Genomic DNA, 17,978 nt, shown 5'->3' on the forward strand with positions numbered 1-17,978 from the left:
GAACGTAGATTTGCAGGAATATTAAATAATAGTAGGAAGCATGCACTATAATAAAAAACGATGCAAATTTAGTAGACATTTGGTTTTTTTGTTATCTTGTTTTTGTGATGCCAAAATACCGTTTTGATTTTAGCATCCTTTGTTTTGAATTTGGCTTCTGTGTTTAATCTTGTTTGTTTCCAACTATTGTTCCGTTTTCTTCATAAAAGTTGCTAATAGAAATAGGGTTTAGCTTTTATAGTTTTCTTTGGACATTTCCAACCTATTGCTATTGAAAACAAAGCAGACTTTTGTAGAGTGTAATTTCTTTCCCTAGCTCGGTTCATTGGTTTTCAGCAATTCATTACTGCCCAAATTGTTCCCTTCCTTTTTGCCCACTTTTTATTCTTTTTGTTTTGTTTCGGAAACTAGATGCAATCGTATGAGACTTGAACTACGGTTTACTTTCAGATAAAAAAAGTTCAATAATTCATAGAGCTGAGTATTGAATTTTGGTATAGAAGCAATATCTTGCCAGGCTTTAGTAAATTATTAATTGTACATTTTTGTAAAAATAGTTGGCTAATAAATTTATAAAGTGAATTAATTGCCCAATAAAATGTGGGTTGCAAATAACAATTGTCAAAGAAACATATCTATTGGCTATTCATCCCATTAATTTGTTTAGAAGTTTGAGATGACAGTAACTGGTGAGCGAGTAAAGACTGTAAAGTGAATGTATCAAAAGAAATAGAGTAAAATGTAGGACACGAAATTCATGCCGAAAAAGATGAAAACAAGATATAAATTCTGTTCTACATGTCCCTCGTACAAAGAAAAAAGATCCGCACAAGTTATAATGATCAGCTCTCATTTTATTCAATGGCCCTAGCTATGCCTATTAGCTACCCAACCAATTAAGCAGAATTAAATCCCTCTCTTTTCCAGCAACACATTTGAGTCCATCAAGCTACAGATGCCATGTGACGGATCAAATCAATCACGCGGTTGCTGCAATCACGAATCACCTTAGTTAGTGTTTTTTCACGTGAGAAACAATTACTACTGTTTTTTTTTCCTTGTATGTATAATGCCTGCTTATTTATGTCGTACCTGTAACCCCATTCATTGTCATACCACGAAACGACCTTGACAAAGTTCCCGTTAAGAGCGATTCCAGCCTTAGCGTCGAAAATGCTAGACCTGCCATCCAATAACCAAGTAACACATCTCTAAATAATCATACAATTGTTACATACTCATTCTTGAGTTGAGGAAGGAATGCATACCTGGAGTCACCGACAAAGTCGGTAGACACAACATCATCTTCTGTGTAACCAAGGATCCCCTTCAAGTTAGTTTCGGATTCCTCCCTGTACAGTAAGGAAAAGGAGAGACACAAGAGATGATGAGCTGCCTTCACAATATGAAACAATGTTGACAAGACACTAAAGATTTATTACTTGATTGCGGCTTTAATTTCATCATAAGAAGCTGCCTTTGCGAGCCTTGCAGTAAGATCAACGACTGAAACATCAACAGTTGGGACACGGAAAGCCATCCCGGTAAGCTTTCCATTTAGGGCAGGAAGCACCTTTCCAACAGCCTGTAAAACCAATTACCCCATCGTTGATTGATCATATCGTAAAAGCTATTATACACAGCAGGGATGTGTGTAGTTGTTGCGAACTAATCATTAAACCTAGAAATTGTTATAAAGACACTCAAATATCAAATACAAGAACCTAGAAGTTAAAAGGGTTTAGAAGTTCACTGAGCTTCACTAAATTTCTCGTGAGCTATAAGCCAGTAGCATGTGGACCAGAACAGCCTTTGAATTTCAGAGCATATCTTTAACATATATTATTATATCTTATAGTTCAATATACTGAAACTAATTGTTGGAAATGTCTAAAAGTATGCTCATTAAACAGATTTAGAAAGTCAAATAGTAAACATAATCCTACTTCATAACTTGAGAGTGCATCTCATGGTACCTTTGCAGCTCCAGTGCTGCTGGGGATAATGTTGAATGAAGCAGCTCTTCCACCTCTCCAGTCCTTCATTGAAGGCCCATCAACAGTCTTCTGGGTAGCTGAATTACATTAAGAAAACATCGCCCATAATTTCACACTCATGTTAAAAAGTTTTTAAGTAGGGCAAAAGAACTCGACTAGTTGGTAAAGCTTACCAGTGATAGAGTGCACAGTAGTCATCAACCCCTCAACGATACCGAACCTGTCGTTTATGACCTGCAATATTACAAATCATTAGATTATTTTCCTGTCTTCGATCTATTTAAAATTTACTGCTATATGTCATGACTATGAAAAAACTGAATCATAAGAGCAAACCTTAGCCAAAGGAGCAAGGCAGTTGGTAGTGCAACTAGCATTAGACACAATGTTGATGTCTTTCTTGTACTCCTTCTCGTTGACACCCACAACGAACATGGGGGCATCTTTACTTGGGGCAGAAATTACAACTTTTTTGGCTCCTCCCTGAGAATCAGAAAGATGACCAGAGAAAATATATATCATCCAACTACTATATGGAGCTAAAATAGTCAGCTTGGAGAATCAACCAAAAACGAAAAAAGAATACTAGTTCGATAAATAAAAAGTAGTTCTAAATAATACAGAAATTCTAATCGTTCTGTTTTAAGAATTTGTTGATCTGAACCTTCAAGTGTGCAGCAGCCTTGTCCTGGTCAGTGAAAACACCTGTAGACTCCACAACGTACTCAGCTCCAGCCTCACCCCACGGAATCTCCTCAGGGTTCCTATTCAGTAGAAATGAAAATTCATGTATTAGAGATAAATACGGCTAAACAAGACTCCAGCTGATAAGGGAGATAACTACCTCATGCCAAACACAGTCACTGGCTTGTTACCAAAGAGAAGCGTCTTTGAATCCTTAACCTTAAGCTCGTCCTTTTTCCATTGTCCATGCACACTGTCGTACTTGAACATGTAGGTCTGTACAACATAGAATAAGAATTAACCCTTGCGACTGAATTAGCAAATAACATCTGATAATAGCATCTAAAATGCACCATCAGGAACCCAAGTCAACTACTAAAGAGTGAAAATGACAAATCAGAAATTAGATGTGCATAAGTTGAAACTGACAATGCCTCGAAAGTACGGAAACAGTATATTGCCAATTATAACAAACAACATTGAAGCTCATTTGGCGATAGTCTTCCAACATGCAGTTCGAAGATTTACAACCAAACATTGTAAAAAACAAAGGCCACACAGAAAACAAAATTTTCTGAACAGAACAGAACAGAACAGAACAGAACAGAGAAGCAACATCTGGATTCTGGAGATCAGTTTTGAACAGAAATCTCGGAATTTGTTTCAGCATGAAAAATGCCACAAGCGTGTAAAGTAGCGGAACAGAAAAAAAAAAAAAAAAAAAAAAAAAAAAAAAAAAAACACATTTCATCTAACTAGAGATCAACATCGATCCAATGCATGAGTCAAAGCTAACTAGAGATCAACATCGATCCAATGCAAATCAAACAATAAAAACATTGCACAGTTCTGTTCTGTTGCTGTTGCTGTGAATAGATCAGCCGGCTCAAAATCAATTCAACACAAATCAACTTAAAATGACGTGCATTGCATTTGTCTACTAGACCACATTGCAATGCATGAGTCAAAGCTAAACAGAGAAGAAAAAAAGAGTAAACTAGTCATAATTTGAGAGAGAGAGAGAAGAGCATTACCATGTACTCGGTGGTAATAAATGGATCGTTAACGGCGACAAGTTCAACATCATCACTGAGCAGAGCCACTCTAGCCACCAAACGACCGATCCTTCCGAATCCTGCAACATAACCAACAGATTGAATGATTCAAACTTGTCGAAATATCATTGTAACAAGAGCACACCGGATACAGCAAAAAACTAAAAAAGAAATCGTGATAGCAAACAATTACCGTTGATTCCGATCTTAATTTTGGCCATGAGTCCGGATGCGAGATGTTTAGAAAGAAGAGGAGAGTAGAGGAAGAGTGTTGAGTAGGGTTGGAGGAAAGCGAAGAGCAAATGTGGAGGTGTATATATAGAATGAAGAGTGAGAGTGGAGAAGTAGGAAAATGACGAGTGCGTTACGATCTACAAGAGTGAGGCGGAATAGCCGAGGCTGAGATCGAGGCGGGGCCCACTGTCAGCTGAGCGGTTATTTCGGAGGGCGTGGACTCCCATCACATGACTGCCACGTGCATCTTCCACCGCTCAGATCCCGCGTCGCGGTATGAATCTTGTCATTCATTTGCGTCAAATATAAATATTGTGACTTCATTTTTTCATTTTCGTGAGAGCATGAATATTGTCATTTACGCGAAAAAAAAATAAAATGAAATATTCGGATGGTTTGACATGTTAAAATTCGTAATTTTTTTTTAAAAAAAATTGATGGTTGACATGCTATAATTCGTAGGACAATATACAAGATCAGAGCTTATAATAGGCAAAGGGGCAATGGCTTAGGGCCTCAAATTTTAAAAACATGTCCATTACCCATAGCCTTTTAAGTCTAAACTCATCTTTAAAAAAAAACCTCTTCCAACGACTATTGCTCCTGTACTCGCTTAGGGCCCCCAATTTTAAAAATAGGTCCCATTACCCATAGCCTATTAATTAGTCCTTAAAGAAAAATATTTGTCTTCCAACTACTATTGCTGCCCAACTCTTTTTCATTCACGTTAGATGAGGAAGAGAAAAAGTAGTTTGTGTTGTTAAGCAAGCTAGCGAGACCGATGCCGGCTGCTCTTTGATATACAAAAACACTAACCACATTATTCTTCCAAAATATATGTTGTGCAAGTGCAATACCATCAAAGCGATTGCATCTTAAACTTCTACTGACTTTTAAGACAGCGCATAAGTACCATTTTCTTTTTTGCAATTAAAACTCGTCTACATTTTCGTCCAAAAAACCTCTTTTAAACTTTCAAATTTTGTCTTTTGCTTCGAGAATTCAAAAATAGGTCTTCCAGGGTGCTTGGCTGTTTTTAAAAACTTATAGGTTCCTTCAAAGTATTTGGCAAAATAAACCCCTGAATAGCTTATAAACTACAAAAATGAGCTCACGAGCTTGAGCTCCCGAAAATTAAATTTCTCGATCCCAACTTATTTTTTCATAATCTCATACGCAATAATTATTTTACAAATATTATTCAACTATGATTTGTAATTTTCATCATATAACATTTTAAGTTCATTCACGACTTATCTAATGATAATAGTTACAAACTTCTCTGACGAAATTATTCTGTCATCAACAAATAGTAGACGCCAACCCAGTACAATGTTTCTCTTCTGGAGCAGTTCATCACGAGTAGAGCTATCAAAATCAACCCGGCCTGATGGGCCGGCCCGGTCCGCCCGGGTTTAGGGTTGGACTGGGCTCTAAAAATTGAGGCCCGTAAAAAAACGGGCCTAAAAAGCCCTCCCAGTGAACCCGTCGGGCTGATCGGGCTTTCGGGCTAAAAAGCCCGGGGTTTTCAGGCTTTTTAGCCCGCTTGAAATTAATTAATTAATTTTTAAATTATATATTTTAAAAGTTATAAATTATAATTAAAATCTAAAAATTAACTAAAAACTCTATTATCTTAATCTGAAATTTGATATGTATGTTTTAGTACACGTTTTAAACCCACGTATAATTTATAATCGCATTTTTCATTGTGTAATTGAATTTGTGGAGGAACTGGAAGTGGAACTCAAGAACTGTAGATTGTAAATTAGGATAAACTGCACCAATTTTAGGATAACTGTAGATTGACTTGCTGCCCAACATTTAGTCTGTACGGCTCTCTTTAATTTTATTTTTATTTGATAGAATTTAATTGTGTTATTTTATTTAGCCACCTAGCTTAATTTGTAATTAACATTTACTTTTTCCATGTTACAATGACATAAAATATGGAGTAGTAGTGTAGTACAGTATATGTTTCAATGAAGGGTCAGATTCCTCAATTTTATATGAGTGGATTATATTATTTTGTGGTCACGACTTGTATACATAAGTTGAGTGATGTCTATGCATTGCATAATTTGACTTTTATTATATTATTATCTTGTTATTAAAATTCATGGAGTTACTTATTTTTACATAATTTTGCTTTAATTTATTGCGTCACATGCAATATGTATATAATAGACTAATAGTGATAGGTTATATATTTAAATTTATGGAGTTAATCTTTCTAATTTTTTTTTTAAATTTTTGCAACAAAAAAAATTAAATTTTAAGAAAAAAAAAATAATAATAATAATAATAATGGGCGGGTTTGGCCCGACCGCCCGATGGCCCGAAAGAGGCTGGGCTGGGCTTGGAATTTTGTAGCCCGATCGATTTCGGGCCGGCCCGACCCGACCCGGTAAAAGTCGAAAGTCCAATGGGTTTGGGCCGGGCTGGCCCGACCCGGCCCGTTTGACACCTCTAATCACGAGCGACAAGAATTTACTCCCTCCGTCCCGCGAGTCTTGACACGTTTGGGTTCGGCACGGGAATTAAGGAGTTGTAGATTAGTGTTTTAAGTGTGTAATTAATAAAGTATAAAATTCATAAAGTAAGAGAGAGAAGGTAATAAAAGTGATAAAGTAGGAGAGAGAATATAATAAAGGTGATAAAGTAGGAGAGAGAATGTAATAATTATTACCCAAAAAGGAAACGTGTCAAGACTCGTGGGATGGCCCAAAAAGAAAAACGTGTCAAGATTCGTAGGACGGAGGGAGTACAAGTTTTGGTCGTCAAAAAGTTTGAAGGAGTTTTAGTTGTAATAAACAATTAAAAGGTAAGTGTATTTATATGCAATGTTACAAGAGTAGGATAAAAAATGATAATTTGATCAAAAATATGGCAAGCATCCTAATATGGAATGATGAAACTACTCTTTTCAAGAGAGAGAGAGAGTGTGTGTGTGTGTGTGTGTGATACGGAAACATACTAAAACGAAACACAATTTTGGCCCAAGCTCACAAGTCACACCCTTAGTAAAAAGAGAACCCCAGCTGCAAAGAGAATTTTATTTGAAGCTACAATTATCTTCTGAAAATTATTTCTCAATTGCAAACTCAATTGCTTAGAATGTGTATGATCCAGCCCAATCCTTTCATCTCAAAGCAAGCATCAATCAAGATTTCACCTTTATTATTATTGTCTTAAAAAAACACAATTATTCGACAAACAGCTCATCATACATATATCTCATGTCTTTGCCTCAAACTTGACAATAATACTTGGATGGAAGGACGAGTGACCTGAGCAAGTGATTACAAGGTAGGAGGGATCCATATGTAGCCGTGTGTTTGAACGTAACCTGCCTTCTCCAACAGTTGATCTGCTTCTGCAGGGCCCCGGCTTCCAGGCTTGTACGGAAGGGACTTGAACTCCCCTTTATCAATCCGGTGCAGAAGGGGAGTGAAAATCTCCCAAGCAGCCTGAGCATCGGTAAGTAGGTATTAATATATTCAATATATATGGTGATGCTGGAGTAAGTTCGAGTATGAGTTATGAAAGACTAGAAATCTAGTGTTTACCTTCAACTCATCTCTGCGGACAAAATGCTGCTGATCACCTTTTATTCTGCATAGAAAGATATCACAATAGCATTTATGATGAATCAAGAAACAAAAACAACACACACTAGAGACAATGTATATGCATCAAATAAGCATACGTGTCAAGAATTAGACGTTCATAGGCTTCAGGTATGACAACCCCTTGGTAGCGTTGCGTGTATGACAAGTCAAGTTCACTCTGAGCAGTTGACATTTCCAACCCAGGCTGCTTCACCTGCGTGATTAGGAAGAAACTAGAGTTCAAGACAATGGGAATAACCAGAGCTCCAATTGCAGAAAACTAACATCATTGCATGTAACTTGCCGTTAGTTTCATGTATATCGCCTCTGAAGGTTGCAGACGGATCACAAATTCATTTCTTCCTTGCTTTTGACCTGCACACACAATTTAATTATTGGAATTAAAACATTGAACTGTAAATTTTTCATACGATTGAACTGGGAGATTAAAGACAGACAAAATTAGCATGCGACTCTGAATACTACTATTGCTCCTATAGATGAATATTCATAATCACCATTCACCAACTCAATTTCTTCTATGCTATTAAGATGAAACGAACAACAGCAATTTCCCCAGAGTGAAAATTCATGTTTGATACAATCACACATAATGGGAGTAAAAGTTGTAAGGAAGATGACACCATAAGAATTATATACTACATACATTAAAAAAATAATATAATACATACATCTAAAGATATCACCAGGAACATCCTTGAATTGAATCCGTATTTCTGCTTTTCTTGAATTTAAAGCTTTTCCTGCCTTGAGTATAAAGGGCACACCTACAGAAAGTCATTAAATGATGTAATCAGAAATTCTCTTTTCAAGGAACTTATCCATTCATGTAGGAAAAAGAAAAAAAAAAAATGAATATTTGGGGCTACCTTCCCATCTTTCATTGTGTATATGTAGAACCGCTGTTGCAAAAGTAGGAGTATTTGAGTTGTCTGGAACTGTTGGATCATCCTTATAGCCCTCATATTGTCCAAGCACCACCTCTTCGTCTTTGATAGGAAGAACTGATTGAAGAACCTGAATTCCAACTAAATAATTAGTGAAACCAGATATACTTTTAACAATCATATGCAGTAGTTCCATGTGGGGTTCAAGCCAAAAATGAAGCTAGGAACTTAAAATAGAAGCTGTCAGTCAGTGCATCTTCAACTCTGAGACTATAGTGTTCTTGCAAGAAGGTAAATATGCAAGGAAAACCCTTTATTGGGTGAGGTAATTCAGCTAAACTTAGTTGATATACAGGGAAACCAAAGTAGAGTTCTTAAAAGAAAGAAAAAGTCTCCTGTGAGGAGGTACTCACGTGAGGGTGCATGGGGACCACACCAATTGAGGTTTATTAACCTAATTGGGCACAGTCACCACACATCCTAGATATATATACCTTCACTTTCTCGTCCCGAATATGCTCAGGTTTCAAGGAAACAGGCTTCTCCATTGCAACAAGGCAAAGAACCTGCAAGTTTGATAAAATTGAGATGCATTATAGGTAAGCGGAAAGCATAATAAAAAAATCAACTGGTTCGCCCTAAATTCCTAACAAAAGCATTAACAGAAAAGTAAAAATTCCCATTAAAAAAAAAAGGACAGAAGAAGAGGAAGCACATAGAAGTCAGGTGAGCATGTATTATGAATTTTGTTTTAGTTTAAATTCATGGTTTTAAGGCATTCGATAAGAACGGCCATTAATGAAGTTAACATATACCGCATGATTAGGATAACATTTAACTAAAAAAAAGTTTACTTTCTGTAAAGAACTATGAAATGACCAGGAAAAAGTTCTATATATTAACAAGCATAACCTGCAATAGGTGATTCTGGATAATGTCACGGATAATTCTGCAAAAACAAGAAACAATAAATAAGTAAACTACAATCTGTGACTAAAGCAAAAAGAAGAATGCATAATTTCTTCAACCATAGTTTATTAGAATTATGAACATTTCTCAAGTTGAAGAACAAGATTTATTTTCAGAATTAAAAGCACTCTGAAGCAGAGTGGGCATACCCATACTGGTCGAAATATCCACCACGTCCCTCAGTTCCAAAATCTTCTCTGAACACAATCTGTGGGAAGAAAAGTCAAGCTTGCATTGAAAACCAGAGGAAATTAATTGCAATTTTTCATTATTTAAACATAAGCAACTCACCTGTACATTAGCAATGTTATCACGATTCCAGAGAGGTAAAAATAAGCGATTTGCAAAACGAAGCACCAACTGAAAATTTTTGTAAGATAGAGATCAATTTCCTTCTAGAATAAAATCCTACATGCGTAGCACATAACTAAACTGATCTATCAGAAAATTAAGGTAACAAGCATTACCAGGTTCTGCACCAATTCCTTTCCCAGATAATGATCTATACGATAAATCTGTGGTTCTTCAAACAATTCACCTATTTGTGAGCTCAGTTCCTCAGCTGATTCCAAATCCTTTCCAAAAGGCTTCTCAACGACAATACGAGTCCATCCACCAAGATCAGCTGAAAATAATTACACTGAAGATTTATGGAAGTGTCTAAATGTAAGGCATGCGAACAGGCAAACTAAGTGTTTTTCTATCACTACATATAAAGCAATGAAGTGGGTCAAATAGAAGTATTTATGAAGAAGGAGCTGCTTTAATGAGAGCAGTGATTCAATGAATTGAAGGGAATGCAGAGGAATGAGCAATCTAGAGCAAGTTTCGGAGATGATACATACATTTATTCATGCAGTAACTCTTGATCATTCTGCAGACAGGTGGATAAACAGACGGTGGAAGTGCAAGGTAGAAAAGCCTGCGGGATGATCCTTCTGTACTTTTTTTTGAGAACTCATGCTCAGATATTGCCTTGTCCAGTGCTTGGAACCCTTCCGGAGCATCATATGAACCACTCACATATTTAATCTGCAATCGAAGATATGTCAGGCCATGCTACATACACAATATCCTATATGGTTAAGCATAAGATAAGACATCCCAACAGCAAATCACTAACCAACAATAGAAAGTTTTCAACTTCTTCTTTGCCATCATTACCATGGGGAAGATATCTGCAGCAGTTAAACAAGGGAAAAATGAATCCAAAACTCAAATGTATATTATTGATGAACAAGCACAAATTTCTTTCATTTCCAAGACATAAGGCAGTCAGCCAGTTAACTTCCAAAATGATTTTCGCCATAAGCTCATAAAAAGTTGCAGAAATATTACCCTCTGATCCGATCTCTCAATTCACCATCAGAGATCTTGGTCCTTGCATAACCGAATATGTGAACATCATTTAATTGCAAAAATCCCTGAACATCACAATCCAAAATAACATGAGAGATGAATCGCCTTAGCTTCCAAAATAAAGCAAACATTCTAATTCATTAATTCATAGCATATATTCATTCAAAAACAAGCAATCTTCGGATCAACCTGCCGGTAAAGGTTGAAGAGTGCAGGAAACGTCTTCTTCTTAGCAAGATCGCCGGAAGCACCAAGAACAATGATGGAGAGGCAGCCAGTTTCAGGCACATTCTCATTATTATTCGCAAAAGATTCGCTCTTAGCAAAAGGCCTCTTTTCACAGTGCCATTCACGCAAAGGCGCCGCCATTAGAATTCGCAAGAGCTAAATAAATTTTCGATTAGCAGCTGCTGATCTGCACAGCAAGGACGTCAACAAATTTCAATGGTTAAATTCTCGTTAGTCGATATTAAGAAAATAAAATAAAAAAACACTGTCAAATTCCAGTTACAATTGAAAATTCGCAAAAACGAAATCCCAAATCAGTTCCGATGCTGATTCACTACAATTCAAAAATGAAATTAAAACAAAATTCTCTGCTTCACGAACGGTAAATTCCAAAGGCCTAAACATTACGCGATAACTACTTCATAATCAATTTCCACAAAAATAGCGGAGTTCATCAGATAGTTTTACGTGATCCAAACGGAAAATCAACCAGTTAGACGATCCCCAAAGACAATAGATCGAAGAACGGACTATAATTCTGGAAGACTCGCGGCAAACGAAAGATGATCAAGAATATTCAGATGGAGAAGAGGAGGAAAATCTCACCGCAACAAAAATGAGCAGCAATCAAAAAACAATTTGTCGCTGCAAAAAAGTAGGTGAAAAGATGGTGTAAATACTGCAGTTGTGAATTGAGATTTGCAAAGAGCGAGAGAGAGCGGACAAGGTAGGGAAGCTTAAGCGATGATACGTTGAACTTCAAAGAGTTGTCTAATTTGACTTCGCTAGATGGTGAGACTGTGGGTTGGTGGGCGATGGGCGATGGCAAGAGAGCTCTCCATCTGTCTCTCACTCTATGTGCAGCTACCAATTTGGTTGCTTAAATTAAATGTTCGTATTAGCTTTGTTTAATATATCGACTTTTGATAAGGTATAATTGATAAAAATTATTTATTTTAATTAATTATTTAATTTATATATAATTAAATTAGTAATTGATAATTCGACTCGCATTTAATTATTTAATTGAGTGATTAAATTGAGTGAATTATTTATTTACATAATTAAATTCGATTTTGAATTATCAATTACGAGTACAATTATATAAATTAAATATTTAATTAAAATTAATTATTTTATCAATCATATCTTATCATTTAAGGGGACGTTTACTTTGTATGATTGATAAAATGAGGGATTTAGTATTTTTATCCTCAATAGTAGGGTTATTTTAATCCCGCCATTTTGATGGGATAAGAACCAAACAAAACTAGCTTAAATGATAAAACTAATCAATGACCTTGTGATATTTCAATCCGACAAAGTAAACAAGGGATTTTTTTTTTTTTGGTCAGGAAAAAGAGGATGATATTATTGCTCGGTACCAGAGGTACCAAAGAGAGAGAAGTGCAATATAAAAAAACAGGAGAAAGAAAAAACAACAGGAACAGAGGGGGAGAACATCTGCAAGAGGGGTCTCAAGATCAACCGAAAATATTTGGGTTCCTCAGCCATGAGTGGAAATCCGAGGACGAGATCTCCATCTTATAAACTTTTGTCCAGCTCCAAAGTCTCTGTTTAATCTCAAACACCATTTTATCTTTATTCCAAGAGCCTTGGTCGAAAATGCACTCATTTCTAACTTTCCATAAACTCCAAATCAAGCAAATCCACACACTTGAGAGGAAAGGTGTGGCCGCCTTATTCCCCAAACCCATGAAGGCAATAAAGTGATTACTAACTTCTCTTTGTTGGACCGTCTGTACTCCTAGCCACTGAATAATGGCCAGCCAAATTTCCACGGTCTGTGAACAGGTGAAGAATAAATGGTTCATGTCCTCGGTGTGAGACTTACAGAGGATGCAATTTGTGGATGATGGAGGCAGTTGGATATGTCTTCTGAGAAGGTTTTCGAATGTCGCCACTTTCCCTTTGACTATCCTCCATGCTGTAATTTTCATCTTATGTGGTACGGTAGCCCTCCAGATCATCTTAAATTCCTGTTTGTTCAGTCGAAATCTGTTTGAAGCTCTATCTCCTCGGATTAACCTTACTATTTTTATCTATCAAAGCTAATCATTCAAAGTAAACACCCCTAAATATTTGATTTGGTGGATGAGATAGATAAGATTGATAGGATTGAAGAGGTAATTAAATCTATACTATATTAAAACAGCAGTTTTCAATTAGAAATTGATTTCAAATCAATTTGAAATTGATTTGAATGGCAATTTTGATAATACTTTTAATATGAAGGTTAAAAAAAATTATTAACACCACTAACTCATTTCACACGTTCACACTAATTCAACAAAATATATTAATTACTTAGAAAACACTATTCAAATATATTTATTCAATTTGATTTTCTTTTAAATTCATCAACTTTAATTTAGAAAAAAATATTCAATATGGATGTTAAATTAAAGATAATGACGATATCTTTAATTTGATGTAAAAATTATAAAAAATAAATTTAAAACCAATAAGTTATTATAGTTTAAAGTCACCAAATTATTTTTTTCTCTCTCCTCTCTCTTCTCTCCTCTATCATCTCATCTCTCATTTCTCATTTTTTAAAATTCACGGTTCTTTCATTCCTTTTTCCATATTTTTTTATTTTATTTTTTATGTTTTTACTATAGATCAGTATTTTTTATATTTTACTATTTATATTTTTATTATATCAGTTTAATGCAATTACAATGATGAAACTTATATTTGTTCATTTTAGAAATCTTTAGCTTAAAAATATTTTTTTAAAGGTCAACTTTATATTAATATAAATTTGTAGATAAATAACTAATATATAGTATATCTTAAAAATCGAATTTTTAAGCTTCAAAATTACTCATTGGAAAATCAGTAATTAGAGAACCATTATCGATTTTCTTTAAAAATAAAAAATAAAAGTAAATTGAAGAGTTTAATTTTTTAGTAGCACATTTATTTAAATTTACTGAAATTGTATACATTTTATTTTGGAAAATGAACGACACATATCTCATGTTAAACCCTTTATTTTTTCACTTTCCAATTGAAAAAAAAAATGTATACATTGTAACTTTATTTTAAAATTTGAGCATAAACAAAATGACCTCATAAATATGCATTCGAAAACTATATTAAACTACAGTTATACTATATGTAAATAAATAGTTTTGTACATCTTAGAATATTATATGATCCATAATGATACTCATTATCATCTATACTTGCTTTTGATATTTCATAATTTATTTATTTATAAATTTATACACATTATCAATTAAATCAATTAATTGCTATTTCAATAATTGAAAATTCGAATGTTTTCAGATTGATATTTTTATTGAGATTATATTGTGAATAATTTATTTTTTATTGAGATCATTTATGTTTATATTTACTTATATATATATATATATTATGTTTAACATTTCTATTTATTTATTTAAATTATCGTTCAATTTCGATGATGGTCGTGCATCGCACAAGCGGGCACATACTAGTATGTGATAAATAATCACTCAATTGGATTATTAGATACATATCGAATTATCAATCACATGCCCAATCAAGTAAACTAAACATTTGATTAAGTTAAATTATTTTATCAATCATGTCTTATCACTCAAATCAAACGCATCCTTAATGTTTTGATTGCTATTAATAAAATAATATGAGTTTGTATGGAAAATTATCAAATTTGAGATTTGCTTACTAATCTAATGAATAAATCCTATAAATGAAATCTATAGACCAAGTAATTACTGAACGGGTAATATTCAGATCAAAATTAACAAAAATATATCTTTAAGGGTTAATTGTAAATTAATCACCAACTTAGAAAGTCTTATATCTAAATTGCAATTACAATATCACTTTCAAAGTACTTGCAAATTTACGTTCAACCACCTAATTAGAAATTAGTATCACCTCCCAAATTTTCTGACCCTAACATTATTTAACCAATTTAACCAAGGGCCGACGCCCAAGGATATCCAATAACAATATCAAATTGTGATGCCCCATTTAAGATTTTATTAGATGGCGTGCTATACTTTATACATCATGTCTTCTTCTTTATAAATAACAATAGTAATAGTAACGTAAGAATCTTCCGTCAATTGGACCACAGCCAATATAAAAATTAAATATAATTGAGTTGCGATCACAACATTCAACATGGTAGGCCAATCTTGAGCACACATGAGACTCGCGATACCGTATTTCAAAGTTACACATTTTGAATAAGATGGCTGTGTCAAAAATGACATGTGACTAGCTCGGAATTAAAAATCTGCCATCTCTGGTTGGTGTCATTATATTTATCGCAAGAATTCTGCCCAACTCCAAAATCTGCTTTTCCTATTGGTTTGAATTTCACAAACTAAATATGTGCAGCTCGTAAAGAACTTCCCACTAATTAACTATCTCCAATACGTGGTTTGAGATCTAAAGAAGAAGATAGAAAATTTAAGACTGCAAAAAACTAGTATATGTACATTAGTTCTTTTTTTGATAAATTACGTATGTAAATAAAGAAAATTTAAAGACCACACCACATTAAAATCGAATGGAACTTGTCTATGCTCGATGCAGGTTTTTCCTTACGATGAAGTCAGGATGTCTTTAAATTTTATTTTATATATATATATGTGTGTGTGTGTGTGTAAATAAGAAATACAAGAAAAAATATAATTATTATAATATCCGTGTTAATTGCTTAATATTTTACATTAATTTGTTAGATTTGTATTATTTTTATCATATTTTTCTTTCTTAGTTAATTTTTAATATTGAATTTAGAGTCAGTCCTCATGTTAAAGTAAAATAACGAATTACTATTAATAATGAAAATTAGTTTATTAATTTAGAAGATGATTTTTTTTTTAAATGCATAAAATTATATATGTCTTATATGCTTTCAATGTAATTGATGTTGAATTAATTGAATTGTTAATAACTATTTATTATATTAAGTGACTGTTAAAAAAATACATAAAAATAACTGTACGGACTACTCAAAAAAAATTGATTCGGAGGCTACCGCCCCCGAACGTATAAATATTTTCAAATGTCGTAGTTCAACAAATTCAGCTCCCCCTAATATTCAATCCTGGATCCGCCCCTGCTAACTAATGACTTCTTCAAAATACAGAACTAGCCAAAAAGAGCATTTTATAAAACCAACAACAACTTAGATATACGTTATCGACATATCTATCATCAATCGTATACAAATTTTCATTCATAACAAACAAATCCTTATTCATTTGTATAATAAATTGACTGACTCATGTAGTTGTAATTAACTAAATTAAGGTATACTATAATCCTCATGTTTTTTGGTTTATCTTTAAACAAGTGGTGCGCGTTGTTATGTTTCCAGAGGTGAGATATTGGATACAGCTTACTAATCAATTAAATTTATTATTATTGTTATTTTGTAGGACTCCAGTGTCTCTGAATGAACGAGAATGATTCTACTTAAAGAGGAATTCGTATGATATGATTCAAATTTCAAATGATTTAGATCAGAAATACGTATATACCGTTTTCATGTTGGAATTGGCATTCAATATTAACATCACAGATAAGTCTTGGATCGATGATATAAGCATTGAAAACGATTGCTTAGCAAGAAAAGCACAAATTCTGACTTTTGCCCCCTGTTTGTCTCAACATACTGAATTCTGTTTGAAACAGTGTGGATGCTTCATTGTATCTTCGATTTCAAGTTGTAGGTCGATGTTGAGAGATATTTCAAAGAGATTCGCAACCGCACGATCAAAACGTCAACCATTCTGATTCTTCACATGCAGTAACGCCATTGTAACACCCGTCATTTTTTTTATATGAGATATATTATTTATAGCTATTATATGTATATATATTCTATATAATATATGTGGTGTGATATCTATCAAAAAAATATATATGTGGTGTTATTATTTATTTTTATATATGATGAGATAAGTTGATAACTCTTGTGATGGAATTTAATTAATTTACAAGAGGTGAATTATGAGCTATGCTCTGTGAGCATTTGAATATGAGATTTATGAAACATGAACTTTATGAGATTATATGAGTTAGGTAGAATTTTTAAGAGAAGGTTTCCCAATTGAATTTATTTAACTGGGAGATGAGAATTAATTACGGAGAAAACGTCTATATAATTTATTTGCCCAAGAATAATAATATATTATTTGAAGGGATATATTATGGTATATAATTGATGATTTTTTTTTTGATAGATTAACAATATTAAATAAATAAATTTAAAGGTTGCACGATGGATTCAAATCCAAGACTTTGCATATATAGGCAATAACCACTCTACTGCTTGGCCAACACACGCACACATAATTGATGGATTTAATGTGTGCAAGTGTAGGATTATTTATATGATAGAGGATCAATGAAGATAAGATGAGATATTATCTAACTGATGACATACAGTTAGATAACATACATCCTCGATGAGCAGCATTTGTCAAAACTATTAGTTGTCCACAAATTCAAAAGTTGTTTGCTCAACATCAAGAGGTTCCCTGCAAAGATGTTGAACGAGCATTTAGCGTTCTCCGAACTTGTTTTGCTTTCATTAAGCAACCATGTCTTATTCAGGATCGTGGTATGATGAGAAAAATAATGATTGCTTGTATAATTATGTACAATATGATATTTGAATACGAATGACATGCTTACTTAAACTATCGTGATTCCACGTGATAAATAAGAGCTCGACCTACACCAAATAGTAGACAAAGTGGAGATGGAGAATAAATTGATTATTCAAATTTTGAATTCTATATGGAACAGATTACAAGTCTTTCTAGCTATATGACAAATAGGGCACAATTTCGCAATAGAGAAGTACATGTCTCTCTTAAAAATGATCCGATAGAGCATATCTAGCAAGAAATCGGCAATTGTAACTAAATG

General features: G+C 33.8%; 2 protein-coding genes across 9 annotated transcripts; both read right to left on the reverse strand.

The window, feature by feature from the left end:
• Positions 1-730: 730 nt before the first annotated feature.
• On the reverse strand, positions 731-4,276 carry LOC131008716 (glyceraldehyde-3-phosphate dehydrogenase, cytosolic). The gene is made up of 11 exons (XM_057935731.1): positions 3,930-4,276; positions 3,716-3,816; positions 2,842-2,957; positions 2,662-2,761; positions 2,334-2,480; positions 2,171-2,231; positions 1,977-2,074; positions 1,443-1,585; positions 1,269-1,352; positions 1,093-1,182; positions 731-990 (listed from the first exon to the last, which is right to left on the reverse strand). The coding sequence occupies exons 1-11, from the start codon at positions 3,955-3,957 to the stop codon at positions 945-947; spliced, it is 1,014 nt and encodes a 337-aa protein (XP_057791714.1). The 5' UTR covers positions 3,958-4,276; the 3' UTR covers positions 731-944.
• A 2,853-nt stretch (positions 4,277-7,129) lies between these two features.
• On the reverse strand, positions 7,130-11,942 carry LOC131008690 (glucose-6-phosphate 1-dehydrogenase, cytoplasmic isoform). 8 transcript variants are annotated; one of them, XM_057935688.1, is made up of 17 exons: positions 11,797-11,942; positions 11,652-11,690; positions 11,007-11,232; positions 10,797-10,882; positions 10,582-10,636; positions 10,304-10,490; positions 9,926-10,083; positions 9,750-9,818; positions 9,608-9,666; positions 9,402-9,438; positions 8,984-9,055; positions 8,472-8,619; positions 8,274-8,369; positions 7,886-7,956; positions 7,680-7,795; positions 7,540-7,585; positions 7,130-7,440 (listed from the first exon to the last, which is right to left on the reverse strand). In XM_057935688.1, exons 3-17 carry the CDS (start codon positions 11,184-11,186, stop codon positions 7,273-7,275), a joined length of 1,548 nt encoding a protein of 515 aa, XP_057791671.1. In that variant the 5' UTR covers positions 11,187-11,232; positions 11,652-11,690; positions 11,797-11,942; the 3' UTR covers positions 7,130-7,272. The 8 variants fall into 8 exon arrangements, with proteins under 8 accessions (XP_057791671.1, XP_057791668.1, XP_057791669.1 ...); XM_057935685.1 differs by having other exon boundaries at positions 11,770-11,927; XM_057935686.1 differs by having other exon boundaries at positions 11,789-11,914.
• Positions 11,943-17,978: the final 6,036 nt, after the last annotated feature.

This window comes from Salvia miltiorrhiza, chromosome 2, assembly GCF_028751815.1.
Source record: "Salvia miltiorrhiza cultivar Shanhuang (shh) chromosome 2, IMPLAD_Smil_shh, whole genome shotgun sequence".
Classification (NCBI taxonomy): domain Eukaryota; kingdom Viridiplantae; phylum Streptophyta; class Magnoliopsida; order Lamiales; family Lamiaceae; genus Salvia; species Salvia miltiorrhiza.